This window comes from Castor canadensis, chromosome 11 (assembly GCF_047511655.1).
Source record: "Castor canadensis chromosome 11, mCasCan1.hap1v2, whole genome shotgun sequence".
Taxonomy (NCBI): Eukaryota; Metazoa; Chordata; class Mammalia; order Rodentia; family Castoridae; genus Castor; species Castor canadensis.
The window spans coordinates 21,622,346-21,643,098 of NC_133396.1; the positions used below are offsets into that span (position 1 = coordinate 21,622,346).

The 20,753-nt window shown below is 40.0% G+C and overlaps 1 protein-coding gene across 3 annotated transcripts in view; it reads left to right on the plus strand.

The window, feature by feature from the left end:
- The window catches only part of Prkca (protein kinase C alpha), a 405,865-nt gene that overhangs the window by 149,871 nt on the left and 235,241 nt on the right, over positions 1-20,753 (plus strand). For all 3 annotated transcript variants that reach the window (XM_020165212.2, XM_074045803.1, XM_074045802.1), the window contains one exon: positions 1,957-2,039. In XM_020165212.2, coding sequence (XP_020020801.1) covers positions 1,957-2,039 — 83 coding nt within the window. The remainder of the gene's footprint in view (positions 1-1,956; positions 2,040-20,753) is intronic.

The following is a 20,753-nucleotide window of genomic DNA, read 5'->3' on the forward strand; positions in this document are numbered from 1 at the left end:
TATTGTGTGCATATAACATGCTAGATGTTGGAGACTTGCACAATGTTTTCCTATCCAAAAATGTTCATATGGAGGCATGTAAAGTAGTGTTGAGAATAAAGGGACCAAACAAAGTGTGCTTGCATATTCCAGGCTGCTCAGCAAATGTTATTCTGTGTTCTGTCAGCAAGTCTCCTTGTTCTGCAATTTCCCTGGCTTCTGTAACTTCCATTTCTTAGCAGCCTAAGTAATAATGGGCAATTACATTCATACCTAGACAATGTGAGAGACTTGTAACTGGGCTTTAAGGCCCCAAATCTATTCCATTAAATTCTTCCAATAGCCATCATGTGCACTTCTGAAGCACATGTTCTGTGCTATTCTGTGTTATTTGTCTGTATTATTCTCTGTTTAAAAACTTTCAGGGCTTTCAAAGCTTATCAAAAAATATTCTGAATTTCTTCCTGGACACTCAAAGCCCTCGAAGTATTCATAGTACTTGGCTTAATACCTGAATTCCTCTTGGGATTTCAGCTCTCAAGAAACCTGCGGTATTTTTCCACCCACTGAAATGACTCACCCTCTTTGAAAGCCTTCATCTACTAACACACATACAGAGAGTTGCATTATCACCGTTGAGAGAAGAAAATAGCACATGAGCCAAGAATTTGAGTTTCACTCTTTTTTTTTTTTTGCCATGCCTTAGTTCCTTTCTGCTGCTAGAACAAAATGCCATAGACTGTGTAATTTATAAAGAACACAAACTTATTTTCTCACAGTTATGGAGGCTGAAGTTCCAGGTGCTGGAATCTGGAGAAGGCTTTCTAGCTGCTTCTTCCATAGAGGAGGGTACCATTTATTCCCATGAGGGCAGGTGAAAGGGCCAAGAGGAAAAGGAAGCCAAACATGGCCTTTTATAATGGCATTAATTCTACCCAAACTTTCATGGCCCATTCACCTGCCCATGGTCCCCTCTCCCAACACAACTATAGTAGTAACCAAATTTCAGCATGCATTTGGAAGGGAACAAATATTAAAACTATAGCATGCTGTATAGACTGCATAACTTCCCCCATACTTCTGAGGGTAGAGTGTTTCTTTATATTGCTTTTATTTTTCAACATAGATTAGTAGCGGCTGCCCACTGTAGCTCAAAGGAAAGGCTAACAAGGTTATTATTTTTTTTTGTACCCTCCATATTACACCATCCATGAAAACCTCTTAGGGGATTACAATTCATTTCTCTAGCAAATTATTTTATTGATTCATCTACAGGATTAGTTATCAAAGCATGTTGAGCTGAGACAATATTGCAGTGTAGTAGATTTTTGCTCGATTTGCCAGAACTCCTCCAGCTGGTTACAGCATCAGCAGCAAACAGGTAGACACAAGAATGTGTCAGGGTACACCCAGCAGTTATCATTTCAAAGGGCTGTTGGTTGGGTTAGTGTCTCCATGAGATCTTTGTGTTCAGAATCCTGCTGCAGTTCTGTAACTCACTTTTAGGGATACTTCTATATTTTTTATAATTAGTTATTTTCTTGCATTTATATTTTATTTCACCCACAGTATATACACACAGTATGTACATATACCCACAGTATATACGTCTAGTGTGTGTGTGTGTCTGTGTGTCTGTGTGTAGAATAGATCAAAGTACTTTAAATTTTGACTCCTGGTTTATACCTTGGGAACCTGTCTAACAAGCTCAGGCTCCCCTCTCCCTCAAGTTGAAGAAGTAGGAGGAGTCATGGTTTAAGTCTCCTTGGCTCCTGTCAGCACTAGCATTTTGTAACTTTTTTATCTATGAGTCCAGTCAATTTAAAATGTGACTGATTCCTGAACGAAGTGCCTTCTGATTGCTATTTGCAAGATTTTGTCTATACTGAAATTAAAATGACTCCTAACAGCAAGTAGACCTTTTTTAGCATATTGAATCTAGACCATTCTAATTTTTGTTTTCTTTTCTCTCCTCAGTTTGCTGTTTTGTGGTTCACAAGAGGTGCCATGAATTTGTTACTTTTTCCTGTCCAGGTGCAGATAAGGGGCCTGACACTGACGTAAGTAGACTGGAATCATCATTTGATAAAAATGCGATTTTTGAGATTTTTAAATGCCTCTACAACTGTTGTTTTGGCACACACTCTTAATGAGAAGACTTCAATTAGTCTCATGTTACTTTAGCTTGTACTAATGAACAGATTTATAGTCTTTTTGAGCCCTGGACTCCTTCTCAGAAGAATTCTCAGAGAATTATTGCTTTTGCTCTTCCATTCTCGGCATCCACATTGACTAAATCCACCAAATTTATAGTAATAACTGTACTGGCAAATTTTACAATAGATGTAAATCACCCTTCAGTTTATTTCTAATAGGACCAACATTGGTTTTGGCCACCATGACAAACTGCTCCTAGTTTGCCTCATGAGATTCATGCTGCACTTTGATATATATTGTAGGTGCTGCTGTTGATGGAAATACTCACCTTTTTCCCTGAGCAATGATCTCTAAAGCTGCCAATACTTTTACCGATTTTTGTCCTAATTCTGCCTATCTATTGAGCATCTCTGTTGCATCTCTTCTCACCAAAAAATGAGACCAGCAAATGACAATGAGAGTTAGGAGATAGGGAAATACCAACATCTAAATTATATTTGGCAGAAAGAAACTTGGGTGTGACATGAGAAATAATATTTTAACTGAAAAAAAAAAGTTGCCAAGTAGGCCTGGACTAGTGGACAGTTCTATTTGAATTGCTTTCCAGGTCAGTTTAGTTATTCATCCTTGGGTTACAGGTTTCAAGTGATTTCCACTTTAGCCCTGGTTCCTATCAGGAAACTGATTTTTCAAATGGCTTTCTCAGCCACGGCAGGGGTCAAGTCTTCCCTTCTCAGATAACATTTTCACAGGGGGCTCTGAGGGATTCAGATTTGCTTTGTTGTAACCCGTGTAATGAAGGAGCTTACCGCTTGACCCTTCGTGCGTGGGAACATGCCATGATCTGGCTAAGGTGCTGGCAGAGGCAGCAATTAATGGGTGCTGTAGGCTATCATGGTTTCTCAGAGGCTTCAAGGATATGGAGCCAGAGGCCACCTTACTTTATCTCTTTGTGGATGAGGAAGTCTACTTCATGAATATTGAATGCCTTGCTACATACAAATGAAACTAGTTAGTGTCCCTGAACCCCCACTCCCATTTTCCATATGTTCTTTCTTCCTGGAATATTATCTCCATTTGGGGGTATCTTAGAGATAAAAATAGATAGGAAGTTAGTGTAGCAACTTTTCTAAGAATCCCAAGTCCTGTTCTTATTTTGAAAGAGGCCCAGAGCTTCGTGTGGTAGTCCTTTTATTTTCTTGCTCATTATTCCCGTCTCCATCCTCTTTATCTTTCCTCATTTCTCTTACGTCTTCTCTGTGCTGTCAAGGAAGGAAATGTAGGCAGTGATTAGTTTTGTCTCACCCACATCTCTTCCTTGTTCCTCTTACCACTTTTTCATTCTTTTGGTTAAATATTTTTTTATTGAAAATCTATAATGCACCAAACTATGGTCTGGGCCTTGGGGTACAATCAGCACAAAGATGTGCTCTGTACCCTCATGGGCATTCTGCTGGGGGAAGGTGGATGTTAAAAAGTCACTTATTAAAATAGGATACAGATGCACTGAGCAGGTTTACCTAAGAGACCCACTCTAGGAGGCCAGGGAAGCTTCCTGGAGGAAATAGTGTCTAAACTGAGCTTCAGCAATGGGTAGAAAAAGGCAGGGAAAGAGAGAGAGAGAGAGAGAGAGAGAGAGAGAGAGAGAGAGAGAGTGAGTGAGTGTGTGTGTGTGTGTGTGTGTGTGTGTGTGTGTGTGTGTGTGTTAGGGTATAAGGAGCGCTGGAAGGAGCTGTTTCAAAAGGAAGAAGGCTGGGCATAAGATGTCTTATTAAGGATTTGGAACACACGCTTAACAGCACTGGATTGGGGGCCCAGGAAAAGTTTTAAACTGGGAGTATTGTAATCCCAGTTAACCTTACAAAGGTTACCATGATCTTCTTGTAGGAAATGGACTAGGTGGGAAGTTGGTTGGTGTACGGGTGGAGATAGGGTTGTACCAAAGGCTGGAGAACCTGCGTAGAGGTGCTTACTGTTAGAGCTGAAGGCAAGGGGATGGGGAGAGTGAACATACTCAAGAAACATTCAGAAGTCAAATCAGCAGTTCTTGGTCATTGGAGCTAAGGAGACCAATGATTAGGGCTTTCTCAGCCAGAGCATGAAAAATGTCATCTGTTTGTGTGTAAAATGGCTTTATTTGTACAAATTTGCAAGTAAGTCTTAGGAAGTCACAAAATGGCTGAACTGAACTGTACCAGGGAGGTATTGGAAAAGCATCAGGGTATAGAACTGCACTGTGATGGCAGGATTTTTTTTGTTTTAGCCTTTTCTGATAAGTTTTTAAATCACAAATTTATAGAGCTGGGAGGATATTAAAGGCTGATGTAGGTTAACCTTATTTTGTAAGTGAGGAGATAAAGGCATATTGAAGAAAGGCATAAAAGGCCTGAGTACCATTTTATGTTGTCTTTTGGATATGGAGTGGATTTCAAGTTGGCTCCTTCAAGGAGCTGTTCATGAGGGGAAAGAGATGAGCATTGGTGGGTAGATGGGTTGTGTGTGTGTATGGGTGGGGCATTTGATAGCTCCTACCTGGTACACTCATGATCAAAGTACATTATATGCATGTATGGAAATGTCATGATGAAATCCATTACTATGTACAATTTAATACATGTCTATAAAAAAATAAACTAAAAAAAGAGGAAGTTTTGACCAAATACTTTCCAAAGTGTTAGAAGCCATGAGAAAGACCAGTTAAGAGACTGGAAGAATCAGGAAAAATGAAGTAGAATTTAAGAGAAAAAATCTGCCCTGAGCAATTTTTTCCCTTGAAAAATTAAAAATTTTGAATTGAAGATTTTTTATTCCATGGGGAATGGTTAAGATGCACTGTTCCTGTGCTCCATAATAATGCCGCCATTGAGTTCACAGACCCCTAAAGCATTCACAGATGGGGAAAGAGAAGTTACAAAGCTTGTGACACCAATAAATATCATATCTGTTCTACCATTCTCAAGATGAAAGGAATAGAAAAGCACTGAAAAATAAACCAGCAGTACCCAGATGGCAACCAGATGGGAAGAGCGTTCCAAGTTCTTTTGAACAGAGATGTTCCTCGGGGCTTAAGGAACAGCCATAGTTGAAAGCCTACATTAGTTCAGGGGATCTTAGAGAAGAAAGGGCTTTTGGGTTCAGTGGAAAGACCCTTGAAGATTCTCAGGCCAATTTCTTAGCGCTTCACCTGCTCTGGAGGAGCTGCGATCTCTGGCCAGGCACTCCCTCCCAACATGCCTCAAGGAAAGAGGCAAGCACTTCCTAGACTCTGAGTTTAATCCTGTACACATTGAGTAGAGCAGAAAGGAGCATGAAAGGCTTTTCAAGAACTAACATTACAGGTGAAGTCAGTCATTGGTGCCACAGATCTTTGGAGTCAGCAGCTGCAAAGTGTGTGTGCTACGGTACATGGCTCACAGAACAAGCAGTGTTTTCACTCCATGTTGGAAAGGTCTTTGGAGTCTGGGCAGAATTTGTGTTGTGGGGTGCAGCTTGAGAATGTATCCTGGGGCTATGCCCACTACTCCTGCATCCAAGGTTTTACAAGGCAAAAACATGACAATTTTTTAAAAGTGGTCCATGTTTAGAAATAGCTTCTCTTGGGCTGGGGATATAGCTTAGTGGTAGAGTGTTTGCCTAGAAATAGCTTTTCTTTTCTCCCCACCAAATTAAAATGTGGCCTGGGACATAGACAGTAGAAGAGGGAATGTGACCTTGTTTTGCTCTGGGCATTACAGGTAATGAGCAGGACTACAGAAGAGCCACAGTGCTGTTATCTTTGAACCCACCTTTGATTGCCTGGGTTGGGTTCTCTTCCCTGCCCTGACCATGATGAGGTGGGGCAGGTGGGCTGAGGGTAGGGGCCCGGCCCTTCTCCAGAAGCTCCTTCCTGTTTTTAGAATGACCTCCATCCATCTGAAATTATGCTTGTTGATAAGACCCATCCAACTAGAGGGAAAAATGGGGTATTTGAGCCTTGAAATATGTATGCATGTGTGTGTGTGTGTGTATTTATTAGCACATTTAATCTTTTTATGTTTTCTGTTTTCTCCATGTGCCTTGAGTGAGGACAAAGCTGTGAAGCAGCCCTTTTAGGAATCATAGCCATCTCCGTCCTGCTGTTACTGCCACAGTGCAGAAGAGAGAGGAGCCATTCTTATGTGCTCTGTATAAAATAGCACAAATGCTGAACAACTGTTTATTGTCCATATGATTTTGGACTGTTTGTTCTGTGCATTGGATATAGAGACATTTGATAATTGATGGTGGAGGTATCTATTAAAAGATTTCACGCATCCAGAGGGAATAAGCTTTTCTTACATTTTGGTTTGCATTTTTGTTGAGCTGTGCTGTTTTTATTTGCCTTATGCATTTTCACCAGTGTCCCTGGCCTGTCTGGGGAGACAGACAGTGTTCATACACTATTTTACACATTTTTTATCTGAACAGAATTCAGGTGACTTCCTGGGTCATTGGGAGATGCATACAGGTGATGTCAGAAGTTTGCTGACACTTGCTAGAACCTTTAGAAGGGCACCTGGCGAAAAAATTAAGTAGTTAATAGGTAGACAGGCTTGCCTCGGTTCTGTGAAGATTGTGAAACTTGCCCACTTGAAGAGCCTAAATCCATTGACTGTCCACACGTAGAACCCAAAATGGAGCCCATTGTGCAAACTGCTCCAGAGCAAAAAGTGATACCCTGTGAGCAGCTGGATTCTGTGAAGGGCTGTATGTCCAGCAAACAGAATTGCTTGAGAGTTCTTTTGTTCTCCAGTCCTTTCTTATATCTTAGAAACCAGTCAAAAAAGAAAAAAGGCTGCAACATTGTTTAAAATTCAATATTTCAAAGATTCATTTATGACAAAATTTAAAGCATTTAAAATAAATGTAGAAATAAATTTAATTAGCAGATCTTTTTTTTCCCCAAGTGCACTTTTACATCTAATGCAGAAATAAGATGATTTTGTGAGCAAAGCCAGTAGTACTCCAAAACATTTTTATGTTCCTGCACTGACAAATGTAAAGTGTGATTTGTAAAAGGTCCAGGCACTGCAAAGTTGTATAAAGTTCCTCAGAGTGCAGTAGAAAGAGTCCTGGAGTGGCATCTGCCATCCTGCCTGGTCAAACCTCACTGAAATTCTGTTTAGACCTAGGTTTTCCTATTTCTAAATATGGACATTGAACTTGATGATCATTAAAGTTGTTTTCTGCCTTAAATTCCTTTTCATTATTTAATGCTTAGCGAGGGCCTCGTGGTGTGAAGGATACAAAGGTGAAGAGAGTTCCTGCCCTCACAAAATAGGATTATCCTCTGATTGCAAGGATAATAAGCCAGTCATGCAAACAGTGACACTGTAAGATTGCATTGGGTAGGGGCCATACACGGGGAAGAAATAAAGAACTGGTGAGATCAGCAGAGAGATAGAGAACACACAGGTGCATTCAATGTGATGAGGAGGGGAGGTGACATTTTAAAATGTATTTTATTCTTTTCTCAGTTTCTCTTAAAAATAAGCAGGCCAATATTTTCAGATTTCTCACACTGGCTAAAGGCACAGCTCTTGCTAATGCCGCTGCCCAGCAGCACTGAAAGTCTGGCATGTATTACAAAAGGACCTGCAGTAAGAACACAAGAAGAGAGACCTGCAGCATTCTGCACGTCCTGGCGGGATACCCCCGATGAGCCTCTGAGGGACCCCTCTTCACTCACCCACAGGTGCCCTTCCTTACTTGCTGTTATGCTGCAGGAAACCTGAAAAAGAAGTTATTTCGGGGAAACAAACCCAACACAAAAACTCCCGTGCTAATTTTGCTCTTCAGTGGGTGGATTATTTTATGTACCAGATTCACAGTAACAGAAGTATTTCCTGCGAGGGACGGGACTCCTGCTGCATTTGCGCCAAGTTAATTTAGCTAGGAATTAAAAATATTCCCAAAGTCTTACTTACATCCTCAGCCCCAGCTCTAACGAGTTGCAGGAGACAGCTGCTGCGTATGGAGCCTCCTTTGTCCTGATCCACCGTGTATGTGCCTCATGCTCTGTACTTCATTAACTGAAAGAAATGTGTGGTGTACCTACAAATAAAATTGGTTATATTTTAGCCAGTTACCAGAGGCATGTTTTCTAGGGAGTCACCCTGGGGGCTTTCCCCCTTAATCCAGTGGTTTAGAGCCTGCAGTTTTAAACATCTTTGGAATTCCACCTTTGGAATGGCATGGAAAGCCAGTAGCACATTCTTTTCAAAATCTCTACCCCAAGCAAATTATTAGCCTTTCAGAGTGTTGTGAGATTTGTTTGGAGACAACAGTTCAGTGAAACTAGGAGTTCCTTTAAAGTGGGTAGTACTGGTTTGGGTCAACAAAGAAGGTAAGATATAAGACAGAAAAAATGATTTTCTTGTGAAACTTACTTACAAACTATCTCTAACAGTTCTGAAAGAAACTTGTGTGTGTTAAGCATCACTAGCATGTTGAAATAATTTTGAAGCTTCTTAGGGACCTGCAATTAATATATACGTTTTTTAAAAAATTAAATTGTTTCATTACATAGTGGTCATGCTTGCGAGTGAGGGGTTGTTTTTGCTGTTGTTGTTTTTTGTTTGTTTGTTTATTTTTGTTTTGTGGAAAAAACCTGTATGCGTTCTCTTTGAAAACTGAGGGCTGGTGGAATGGTTCAGATGGTACAGCACCTGCCTAGCAAGTGCAAAGCCCTGAATTCAGACTCCAGTACCACCCAACAAAAAAAAGAGAGAGAGAGAGAGATAAAAGAAGAAGAAAACTGAGTGCCCAGTACAAGGCCTAGCACAGAGTAACGTTCAGAAAATATTTGTTGGAGCACAGATGATCAGTTGGAGAAGTCGGTATGATGTGGTCATCAGTTGTATTTATCAGATCTTTTTTTGTGTTGCTTGGGATTTGAACTCAGGGCCTCACACTTGCTAAGCAGGCACTCTCCTACCACTTGAGCCACTCTGCCAGCCCAAGGTCTTGAATTACTTGAATATTTTCAGCTGCAGAAGAGACTTGTATTGAATTTGCCCAGTACCTAGACATAGGTGTTTCATTAATGTATCATCATTGTGGTACTCTGGAGCGTGGGAGGAGACATACCTGATGAGTTTTCCTAGTTTTCACAGTAGCTATTTCAAACCATTGGCTCAACCGTTTAGAGTTTAATTTTAAAGTATGGCAGACTTAGGCAATAGCTTTTAACTGGTTTGGATCAAAAATTATTTTGATGGATTCCTTATTTTTCCTGAGCCATCTACTATCAGATAGTTGACATTGTATAACCAGATTACCTGGACCTGAGTGCTGTTGTTGGAAATGGTATCTGAGGATCCTGCCAGGGAAGCTGAGGTCATTGGAATCCCAGAGCTGGAAGATTTTTGGATCAAGTTGTGACATGTTTGTGATATTACCTGACTTGCATCTAAATCTTATGTGTTTGGTGCTTTTCTTACATGCGTTTATTTTATGTAATCATTAAGTTTTTTTAGCATTTATTATGTGGCAGGTTCTATGGGATGCAGATATTTAAAAAACATGGCCTTGTCTTCAAACAGCTGGCTTATCTGTAGTGGAAGTCATGCATATGAATAAATATGGTTAATCCTTCAGATAACTACTTCAGTGGATAATACACACAAATGCACCAGGCGGATATTATCATTCCCATTGTACCAATGTGAAAATCTAGGCCCAGGAGTAGTAAAGTCCTTACTGGAGTTCTATAATAAATGGAGCTCTAAGGTTTGGTCTAGAACTCTGTTTCCAAACTTGTCCTTTTTCCTCAATACCACATGACTTCTCAGTAAAGCCAACTTGAGGGACAGTTTTTAGTCAGTGAAGGTTCTGTGTTTCTGGGCCGAGTCTGGGGTCCCTATGACTGTGAGAAATCTTAAAAATCATAAGAGAAGTTAGAAATGATGCATTCCGGAGATATTAACAGTAAAACACATCCACCAGGGAGACCAAGTATATGTCCTCGTGAAGACTGGAGGATGCAAGGCCATGGCACCATACAGGAGCCTGGGGAAGTTTGCAGACTTGCTCTGGTTTCTCCTGGAGAAGGTGCAGAAGAGGACTTTTCAGGACATTGCATTTCTGGAAAGATTTGGTTCAAGTGGCTGCCGCCAAAGCTGACAGCTAGCCCAGAGAGCTTTTGGCTCATGCCAGGGGCTTGTTCCTGGATTCTAGTGAGTCACTTTTTTTTTTTTACAAGCTGAGCTCAGTCCCATTCAATTAGCTGGTGCCTTCCCCACCTTGGCTCTGTTTTATCTTTTCACTGCTCAGGGAATTTTCCAGCAGAAGACTCAGGAAGAGACTGAGAACAAACAAGTATATTTCCTGGGACCTAGGAAAGGGAAGAAGATATATCGAGGACTTCCTAGCCCATGTTATCACTGTGGCATTTATTTATTTACAATGAAATCAAGGGCCCAAGTCAGCCAAATGAACTCACTTCCTGGGGATTCCATTCCGACTGCGATAGTGACTAAGAGTGATGCAACAAGAGGAAGGCAGGTCTCTCCACAGTTTGCATTCTGTGGTGCAAACTCCAGAGAGTCTAGTACCAGCAAAGATGGACAGTGAGGAAGTCAGTTGTGTTAACTGTTTTGTTACTGTTCAGTGCACTTATTTTTATAATCTAATACATTCCCAAACTTGTTTTATGACTGCTCTACTACAATGAAAAAAGCCAGCTTCTACGAACCTCCCTGTCGTTATGTTACCATTGCTGTTAGGTATTGAACAGTTCAGATGGTAGGAAGTCTGCCCAGATGATATCCTTGATGTGAAAAGAGTCCTTGAGGTCCTTATGTTGAGGTTTTCATCCTAGACGTGTACACCACTGACCTTACTTTCTTTACTCTGACATCTCACCCACTGTCCAAGCCAGAGCTTGATTCTGTCATTCTCAATTATGTGAGAATAACCAGACAGTCATCTCTGCATGGCCTTCCAAGCCAGAGGCCTCATGGTTATCTCTGCTGTCTCCATCTCTTTTGTCTCCTCTATTAGTACTATAGTAGAATGTAGTTCTGCAAGTGCTATGGGCTCTATCTTCAGCGCTCTCTCCTCTACATCTTCATAGCCACCATCATAGTGAAGGCCTCATGTGTCTTATGAGTAGATCTCACGGACTCTGGACTGTTCTCTAGACCATCCTGCAGATTGTCACCCAGTGGTACTTTAATTGTTAAAAAGAAAAACATTCTGATCCTGACACTCCTGTTTAGCATTCTCCAAGTGTTTCTACAGGGTCATACACCGTGACTTTGCTAGTTGTTGCTGTGTCTATTGTCTCAGGCCTTGTTTTCCGTCTTGGCCTCTCTGAGAGGGTTGCATGGTGTTTTACATGGTGGAGGCAGTTCTTCCTGAGGGCAAGGCTCAGCATGCACAGATGACAAGATTCTACTTGCATTGTGTTTCCTGATGTCCTGTGGACCAAAACCCAGAATCACTGTGAAGGATACTAGTCTGGGTTCTTCAGAGAAACAGAACCAACAAGGTGTGTTTGTGTGTGTCTGGGTATAAAAAGTTTTCATATGAGGACTTGACTCATGCAGGTATGGAGGCTGTGTCCCAAGATTTCCTGGGTGAGTTGGCAAACTGGACACCCAGGAAAGCTGCTGGCATTGCTCTAGTCTGGTTCTGAAAGCTTGAGAACCAAGAGTATTGATGATGTAAGTGTAGTCCAAGTCTGAAGGCTGGCAAGCTCAAGACCCAGAAAGGGCCAATGTTTCAGATTGAATCTAGAGGTAGGAAAAAACTGATGTCCCAATTTGAAGGCCTTCAAACAAGAATAATTCTTTCTTACTTGGGGAATGGTCAGCCTTTTTATTCTGGTTGGATCAGGCTTACCCAGAGCACTACCTGCTTTCCTTAGCATACCAATCTAAATGTTAATCTCATCCCAAAACACCCTCATAGAAATCCCAGAATAATATTTGACCAAATATCTGGGCACTCTCTGGTCCAGTCAAGGTGATACATAAAATTGACCATTACAAGAGTTTAATACACAAGGGATGAGTCACTAGGGCCATTAATGTAACAGTTTACCACATAGACATGTTTGGGCTATGGTTTAATACTTTCCTCTAAATCATATTCATCTCTGAACTCCCAATGCCTAGTGTGATCTCTGACTCAGAATAGATGATCATGAATGCTTGTTGGAATAATGAATGAATAAAAAGTGAGGTTTCTAATCCCAAAATAAAGGGAAAATAATTTCTTGGGTTGGAGTAGAATATCTGTAGAATGCTTTGAGGGTTCTCTCAGAACCATTACCAGCCATTTCCTGATTGTAAGTTACTGCCTCTAGGGAGTGAATCTGTTTTTTTTAATTGATTTTTTCATGTTGAGGGACTCTTGAGTGCTTGCAGTTTAAGCACACAACTTTAAGTCATGCAAGATGCCCATTGAACTAAGTGACCAGAAGTTTTCAACTTGGTGCACATTTTTAGGTTAAATGTCGATGGCGAAAACAACCTATTGGAAGGCGGGTTTTGTTTGTCAACTTTTTTTCCCCATGATATTCAAGGTGAACCCAGGACCTCATGCATGCTAGACAAACACTGTACCACTGAGCTACACTTGCACCCCAAGAGATATTTTGGATTGATATTCCTTGAAGTGATTGCTAATTGGACAGCTGCTTACCTGGGTGAGTTTATAATGAGTCAAGTTCAAGAGGAAGAGGAATGTTTCAGATAGCTAAGGAGTCACTAGTGTTTAGTTTTTTTCCTGTTAGGCCCTGGGTTTCCCGTGAGCATGCCTGACTGTGCTAGGATATACAATGTATACCAAGTCATAGTGCCTCTGTTCTTGCTCTGAAAAATTTTATACAGCTATGGGATTGCTGTATGAAAGAATGTATTTTGAAATGCACAGATTATAAACTGTTTTATCTGGGCAAGATGTGTTTGCACATCATAAAACACACCTAAGACAAATGCCTTTCCAAAGACAGTTAGCTTGCTGCTCATTCTCTGCAGTTTGAAGTCCCTGGCATGTCCCGCCATCTTTTTTGCAAAGCAGGAAGCTTCATAGAATTAACATGGGGTATGAATGTTTAAAATATGAGAATTTCATACTTGAAAATGATATTCTTTGTGGAGGAGGGTGATTTTAGGTTTCTAGATATTAAGCTGTATCATGACTCATTTGTTCTTAAACAAGTTGTTCTCCAGTTACTAAAATTAATCACGAAAGACCAGGGAAGCTTGAAAAAAGGAGAGGAGTGCACAGTCGTTCTTAAAATTAGAACAGCAGGGCTGCTCTCTTTTGCATTTGTTAAGTTTGAATGATGCACCAGATTAAGATTGTTCATCTTAACCATTTCTTTCCACGAAGAATTGGTAATTTAGAATAGCTCTACATATAGAACCAGGAGTGGAAGAAAACAGGTAGGTAGGTTGAAATGTTACAAAACAGCCATGGGTGTAAGTGAAACAGACCTTGTTTGTAAATCCATGTGGAGTTGTGTGCTTGGGTCAGATCATGTTCTCATGTAGTAACTTCTGTGTAGTCAGGAGCCAAGCTGCAGGGTCTGGGGTGGGGAGTGTCCCACAAAATAGCCTCTGGAGAAGTTCAAGTTTGTCAGTGGTCTACTGATTTGCTCCTGGTTTCTATTCTTGTTCATCCTCTCCACAGCAGCTGGAGTGGTGTTTTGCATGTATCAAGTAGATCAAGTCATTGCATTGCTCCTCTTAAGCCCTCTTCCCCACTTCTCAACCGTGAGTAGAATATGTAGCTCTTACCCTGCTTCACAAGGCCCATCAGGGCTGTGATCTGGCTCCTACCCACTCATTGACCACAACATGCCAAGCTCATCTGGTCCACAGAGCCTCACAGTGCTCATTTACATCATTTAGGTTTCTGCTGAGATGTCACCTTCCTAGCGACACCTCTTTGGACCACATTGTTCCCTTGTTATTTTCTATTGCTCTATTGGTCTGTCTTCCTTTATATACCTCATAGCCTTTATCTCTTTTTTTTCTACATTTTTAAACATTTTTATTAGCATGTGATAGTTGCACAGGGGGTTTTATTGTGACATTTTCATATAGCCTAACCTTGTTAGGTTCACCCCACCATCATTTTCCCTCAACTCCCACCCCCTACCTAAAATGATTTTGACAGGTTTCAATGTTTTATCCTTTATAAATGTATGTAAAACACATCAGCCATATTCACCCTTCTTTACTCTTTCCATTTACCCTCTCCTTCCCACTAGTACCTTCCCCTTAACAGGACCTGGTTTACATTCCTGCCTTTCATTGTTTAAGTGTATGTTCATTATTCAGTTTTTGCCATGGCGTTTCACCTGTGAATATACTTTATTCAATTATCTTTTGATCATATCCTTGATTTTTGTCTGCTTTTCTATCAGGAATGCATCATGAGAGCAGGGACATTATCTTACTTCCATTTAATATAAAACAATGTCTGATACACAGTAGGTGCTTAATACATATTTATTGGCAAGCTAAATGAATGCATATTCCTTTTACAAGGGAGTTGAAAAATTTCATGGGATTTTGTTTGTTTCCTGCTAGCAATAAAACTAGAAGGAAATGCCTCAGGTTCAATAGAGGGTTTTCTCTTTCTCTGTGATGTATGCCATATAGTGACAAAATGATCATGCCAATAAAGCCTGAGATCTACTATGTGATTGAAATAAAAACTATATTCTTCATAATCTTAATGCTTAGAATATATAATCTGTAATCATATTTCAATTTTACTTAGCTAGAATACCTAACTAACTTCCAGATTCTGAATGCAACCCATTCTGGATATGTTAGATAAGTATTGAATTAAAAACTTTGAGAACAATTTATAGCTCATAGGATCTTAACATTGCAAATCACCACTGCATATTGACTAGTGAGCAGTGCCCTCTTTGCTAGATTTCCCTTTGTAGCCATTGATTTCTCTTACTAATACTCTTGTTGAACAGGAGAGAGTTGTTAAATAAATTGTGATTCATCAGTGTGATAGAATATGTGCATCCATAAAGAATAACAGCGGCAAAGACAGAAATGCTTACATGTTAGGTGCATAGTTGTAATCTGTGGTTATAACTATGGCCAATTTGTGTGTGTGGAGCAGAGACTAGAAGGAACTTAAGACATTGAAATTGATAATTTGATTTTTAAGATGATTGGATTTAGGGAGATTTTATTTTTGGATCTAATCTTGTTAGAATTCTTGTTAGGATTTTGAAAAGTTCTAAAACTCTCATTGCAGTATTTATACCTTTCTCTAGTCTCGTCTATATAATTCTTTTGAAATATGACAAATTGCTGTCATCTCCCAGAATGTTATTGGAAGGGAGCAAGCCCACCCATCTGAAATTTCTTCTTTCCCCACATTGTGGGGAGAAAGCTATTTGTTGTTAGTCTAGACTGCCACATATTAAGTGTATTGTTTGCAATTGCATTCAAATATGAGTAACAGAAAATCTGAGTAAACAGTGGCTTAAACTAAATAGGGGCTTGCTCTCTTCATTAAAAAATGTCAGGGGGTGGGGGCCGGGGGTAGAAATGACCCAAGCATTGTATGCACATATGAATAATAAAAAAATAAAAATGAAAAAAAATGTCTAGAATTGGGTGGACGAGGACTGATACGGTGACACCATAATTCCACAAAGAACCTAGTCTTCCTTCTGCCCTTCAGTTCAGTCATCGTATCTTGTAGCTTTTCCTTCACACTTATCACCTAGGAATGGTAGGATGGTCATTCCATTAGCATCCTACTTATCTATGTTCCCAGAAGAAGGAAAGTCAAAGGTGAAGTCAAAAGAACTCCCCCAGAAACCTACTTCAGCACCTTACATCTGTATCCTGTGGGCCAGAACTAAACCACATACCCACTCCCTACACTTTCATTTCTTTGGGATTTTATTTTACTTGTTTTTTTAAATTTTATTTTATAGTTTTTACATTTACTTACATGTATATACTTACTTATTAGTTATAAGCTGAGACTATTTCCACCTTGAAAAAACTAAGGAAGTTTTGTAATAAAGATAAGGAAAATAAGTATTAGATAGGCAACTAACAGTGAATTCTGTATTAAAGTTGCTAAGGATAGACTGCCTTTGGATATAAACTGCCTTCACCATGTGTGTGTGCACACGCACACACACGTGCATGCATGCACATGCGTGAGTATTTTTTCTACATAAAACTATTGCTATGACTTCATCTCAGTAGTACAGGAAGGTTTCTTTTACTCACATGATAACCATGATGGGTTTAGAAATATAGTCAAGTTAACTCAATTTCTTGATCTATTGGTATTAGAAAAAAGAGACAGGGATGAGGAAGTGTTGTGATGAAGTTTTTTAAATAAGTCCTTTTCCCCTTTAAACATTTGGTTGGTTCTTTCGCTTGATGATTGTACTTCTTGGTTGATTGGTTTTTAAGGAGCATTTTGTTTTAATAATGAAATATTTTGAGCTTCAGTAATTGTGTTTATTCAAACATGTTTTTATTATATAGTAACTCCTGAGAGTCAATATAAGCAAAGCAGATATATGAATAAACGCACTGTTCGTGAAAGCAGGTCTGGCAATATGCAGCAGCAACAGAGCATCCAAGGCCCCTCCGAGGCCACCAGACTTCATCTGCAGGCTGATGTGCAGGGTGGGAAGCAGATCTTCAGAACTGGTGTGAGCAGGAAAACTGGGAGAATGAGGGAGAAAAAAGCCATAAAGCCATAGCATAGGGACCCAGAAAATAAACCAAGTATGCTCAGCAAGAAGAAGAGAGTAAGTCCACAATTACTTGATGAGAGCTACCTTCTCATTGTTGAAGCACCTTCCTAGGTAGAACAGTGGACTTGCCTAACAGGTTGTTAATAAGATGCCAGTGCTTCTTGTACTCCCCAAGATGAAGCTCCAGTGAGTGGATGCTTCTCACAATAGAAGGTCTCCAGAACAGGGAGTCCTGAGCAGTGCAACAAAGGATGCTAGTCCTGAGCTGTGCCACGGAGACAGCAATGGCTCTTAACCCTCGAGTCTGAGTTAATGTTAGGAAAGGTGCTGGGTTTTTCTCTCCAGAATACCCTTCTCCTGTTTCACCTAATTCTTATCCCCTCTTTGAGAATCAGGTTTGGCATCTTTTCTCTCAGAAAGAAGACTGCCCTCTCTTGCTGCATGGATTTTATTCCACTCTCTCTACCCCTAATTTCATTGCCTCTCTTCTTCCTCTCTGTGCATACCTGTTTGGAGACTTCCATACCACTGTGTTACAGTTGTTTCTCCATCTCTATCCATATACTAGGAGGACATAACCATTCTTTCATCTCCACATCCTTAATGTTTATACAGAAGTCAGCAGGTAGATAGCTCTCAGTATTTATTGAATTAGCAAGGAACTGAATAGAGATAAGTCAGATTCTGCTTGAGTTAGTCTTGACATTAGACAGAATTTCTGCTTTAACTTTGTTGTCATCAGTACTCTTCTAACACATTGTGTTTGAGCCCATCACCGATGGTCTCTTAACATAGTGAATGGTTATTGAGAGTAAAGAATAACACATAGTTCTGTAAACAAGTGGCATCAAGTTTTGATGTCCACCTTCCATGCTTGTGAGAAGGTTGAAGATTACTCACTGAGCTATTTGTGTGAAGTACTTTATGTATTTCTGTTTATGGGCAAAAAGTCTATTCTCTGTGTTGATGATTGTAATATGGACCAAAGAACAGCTCAATGCTGAGAGTGGATGTGAGTACAATAGGCTTCCAGGTTTCCTTTTGTTTACTGAAATAGAATAACCCCGGGAAGAACAGACAAGCTTTAAAAATAACCTGGTACACATGCAGGTGAAATAACCTTACCTCCCATTAGCTGAGAAAAAATAGGTCCCAATGTTACCTGTTGTTCTAGGATATTTTTAGAAAGAGGGCCCTTTCTTCTTTGACGACCAATAGAGGAGAAATCATGGTAGGAGAAAAAAAAAAAAGGTAAGGAGAAGGCTATGCAAGTTGTTTGGTGTTGCATTTTATTTCCATCTCATACACAAGAGAAAACCACACCTCAGCAGAAGACAGATCACAAGCACAGAGTGAGGGAAAAATGTGATGGTCTCTTCTATTTGTTGATACTGTATGATTTGGTTATAATATGTATGCTGTTAGTATGTATCTTTGTAAATGATTTGAAGGACCTTCTAGAAATCTGTTTCATATTTCCCATTTTTATTTTATTCAGGAAAAGATGATTTTTGAAGTTTCTTGATAGTCTTTAGCTTTCCAATGAATGCCATTAACTTACCACAGCATTTCAACTATGAGTATTTCACTATTGCTATCAGAATGGTTTGGTATATTTTTATGAGAATCTGCTGAAGGAAATTGATGTACCTGGTAATGTAATTTTAGACCTCCTGAAATTTGACAGATGAGTGGTATTTATAGTGTTCTGAATAGGTTCCTATTAGACATTTAAAAATAGTCACATCATTAAAGAATACATTCAAAAAAGAAAAGATTTTTACCCCCAAATCTAATGCCCAGAAATTTGTTTTTAGCCTCCTAAACTGGGTGTGCATTTTGGCAACAATTTCTAAAGAGGCTTTTTGTACTCTCTTCATTCTCTTTCCTGTATGATGCTACTGTTGTCATGGAAACAGATCTTGGAGTTGCTTTGTTACACAGTGTAAGGGACTCTGTGATATGGAGATTTGCTGCAGGCCATTATCATCAATGCTTGGTCTTATATTAAGTATTGTTTATAACACATCTTGGGCAAAGCATAAAATTCTGTATTTTTGGAGGTTGTGCTAAATACGTGTAAATTTGATACCCATAAATGCAACACAAACTTCAGGGTTGACAGCCATAAGAATCTTGAAAAGTACAAGCATTGGGCACATGCTATTTCTATTATAAGTGGGTGAATTACATCCTTAGTTGGGGCAGATCAGACCACTGGCTCATTGATAAAGGAAGGTTTTGGAAATTTGTTGAGTGGCACAGGAAAAGAACAAGCCAAAAGATAATGTGCTTTCCATTAAAAATGTTCAACTGTGTAGAGGTAAAATTTGTCTTCTAAGATGAAAAATGGCAGTGCATAATTGTGTGTGCAGGCTTGGTGGTCTCCAGTTAGAATGGTTTATTAGCAAGTTTGCAGGTCATAAGATAGCCTAGTCAGATATTAACGCAAGGTACTTTGCAACATATGTGGTTTCAGTGATTGGGGTCTAAGGCATTGGTGAAGCATTGGAAGGGGTAGCTAATTCCCACAGACTTGGGATTGTCATTTGTTTTAGTTTCTTTATCTTCCAGTTGGTGGTGTTCCTAGCAACTATACTGAGGTTTAAGTGGGATGATGATGATGAAGGACTGATGCTTATGCCAAGCATCAGTGTTCTGATTCTCCCACCTCGCAGTCCCTTTGGTATTCCCTGGGGCTGTGGTTCTTCAAGGGGTATCCCAGACCTGAAGCCTCAGAGTTCCCTGGGAACTTGTTAGAAGTACCACGGAGGTATGAGTCAGCATCTCAGGGTTGGGGTGGGCTCTTCAGGTGATGCACTAAGCTTGAGAACCACTACCTGAAGGCATGTTTCTGGGCATGTTTTTTATTGTTGGTGGTAGGGGAGAAGGGAAATCAAACCCAGGGCCTTGCACATTCTGAGTACAGTCTCTACAACTGAGTTCCATCATATCTTAGATATGAATGAGTACAGTTCTTGTTGCCATGTAAGACTTCCTGGGTTTTCACTGAGCTTATCCATTTCACTGATAAAGAAGTTATTGAGGCTGGGAGCCAGTGGCTCACACCTATAATCCTAGCTACTCAGTAGGCAGAGATTTCATGATTTGAAGCCAGCCCTGGGCAATTAGTTCACGAGACCCTATCTTGAAAAAACCTCACAAAAAAGGAGTGATGGGATGGCTCAAGGTGTAGCCTCTGAGTTCAAACCCTAGTACCACAAAAAAAAAAAAAAAGAAGAAGGAGAAGAAGAAGTAATTGAATAATTGTGGCTTTAGATTCTTGAGCTGTTGGAAGACCATGTTAGATTTGAATGAGAAACAGTTTACATTTATCTTGCCATTGAAAAGCAAGTCAAATTCAACTTACCAAAATTAATGCTGTCTGTCTATCCATCCACCCATCCATCCTGGTGTGCAAACTCACTGCCTTGCTTTTGCTAGGCAGGTGCTCTACTACTTGAGCCATGCCCCCAGCCCCGAGATGCATTATTTATACTTGATTTATACTTTTAGCTCAGGCTGAAGAATAATTGACCATACTCCTTTCTAATTCTATTATTCTTCATTCTTATTCCTGTGTGACTTTGAAAACCAAAAGAGTTGTCTCAGGCTTATCAGGAAAAGTAGAAATGATTCCAGTACCACTTGCAGCTGCTATTTTAGAGACAAGGAAATTCTCTTGGGTCTGTCATTCCTGATTTTACTGCTTTTAAAAGCCTGCTATAGAATATTAAAAAAAGAAAAAGAAAAGAAAATCTGCAATGGTTTTAAAGTCTTAAGTTACTACATTAGGAGGCAAGGGGCCTTCATTCATGAGGTGTTTCTGATACTGGGTGGCATGTGGCGTTAGTGGGACTCTTTGGAGACCTGCCCACATAAT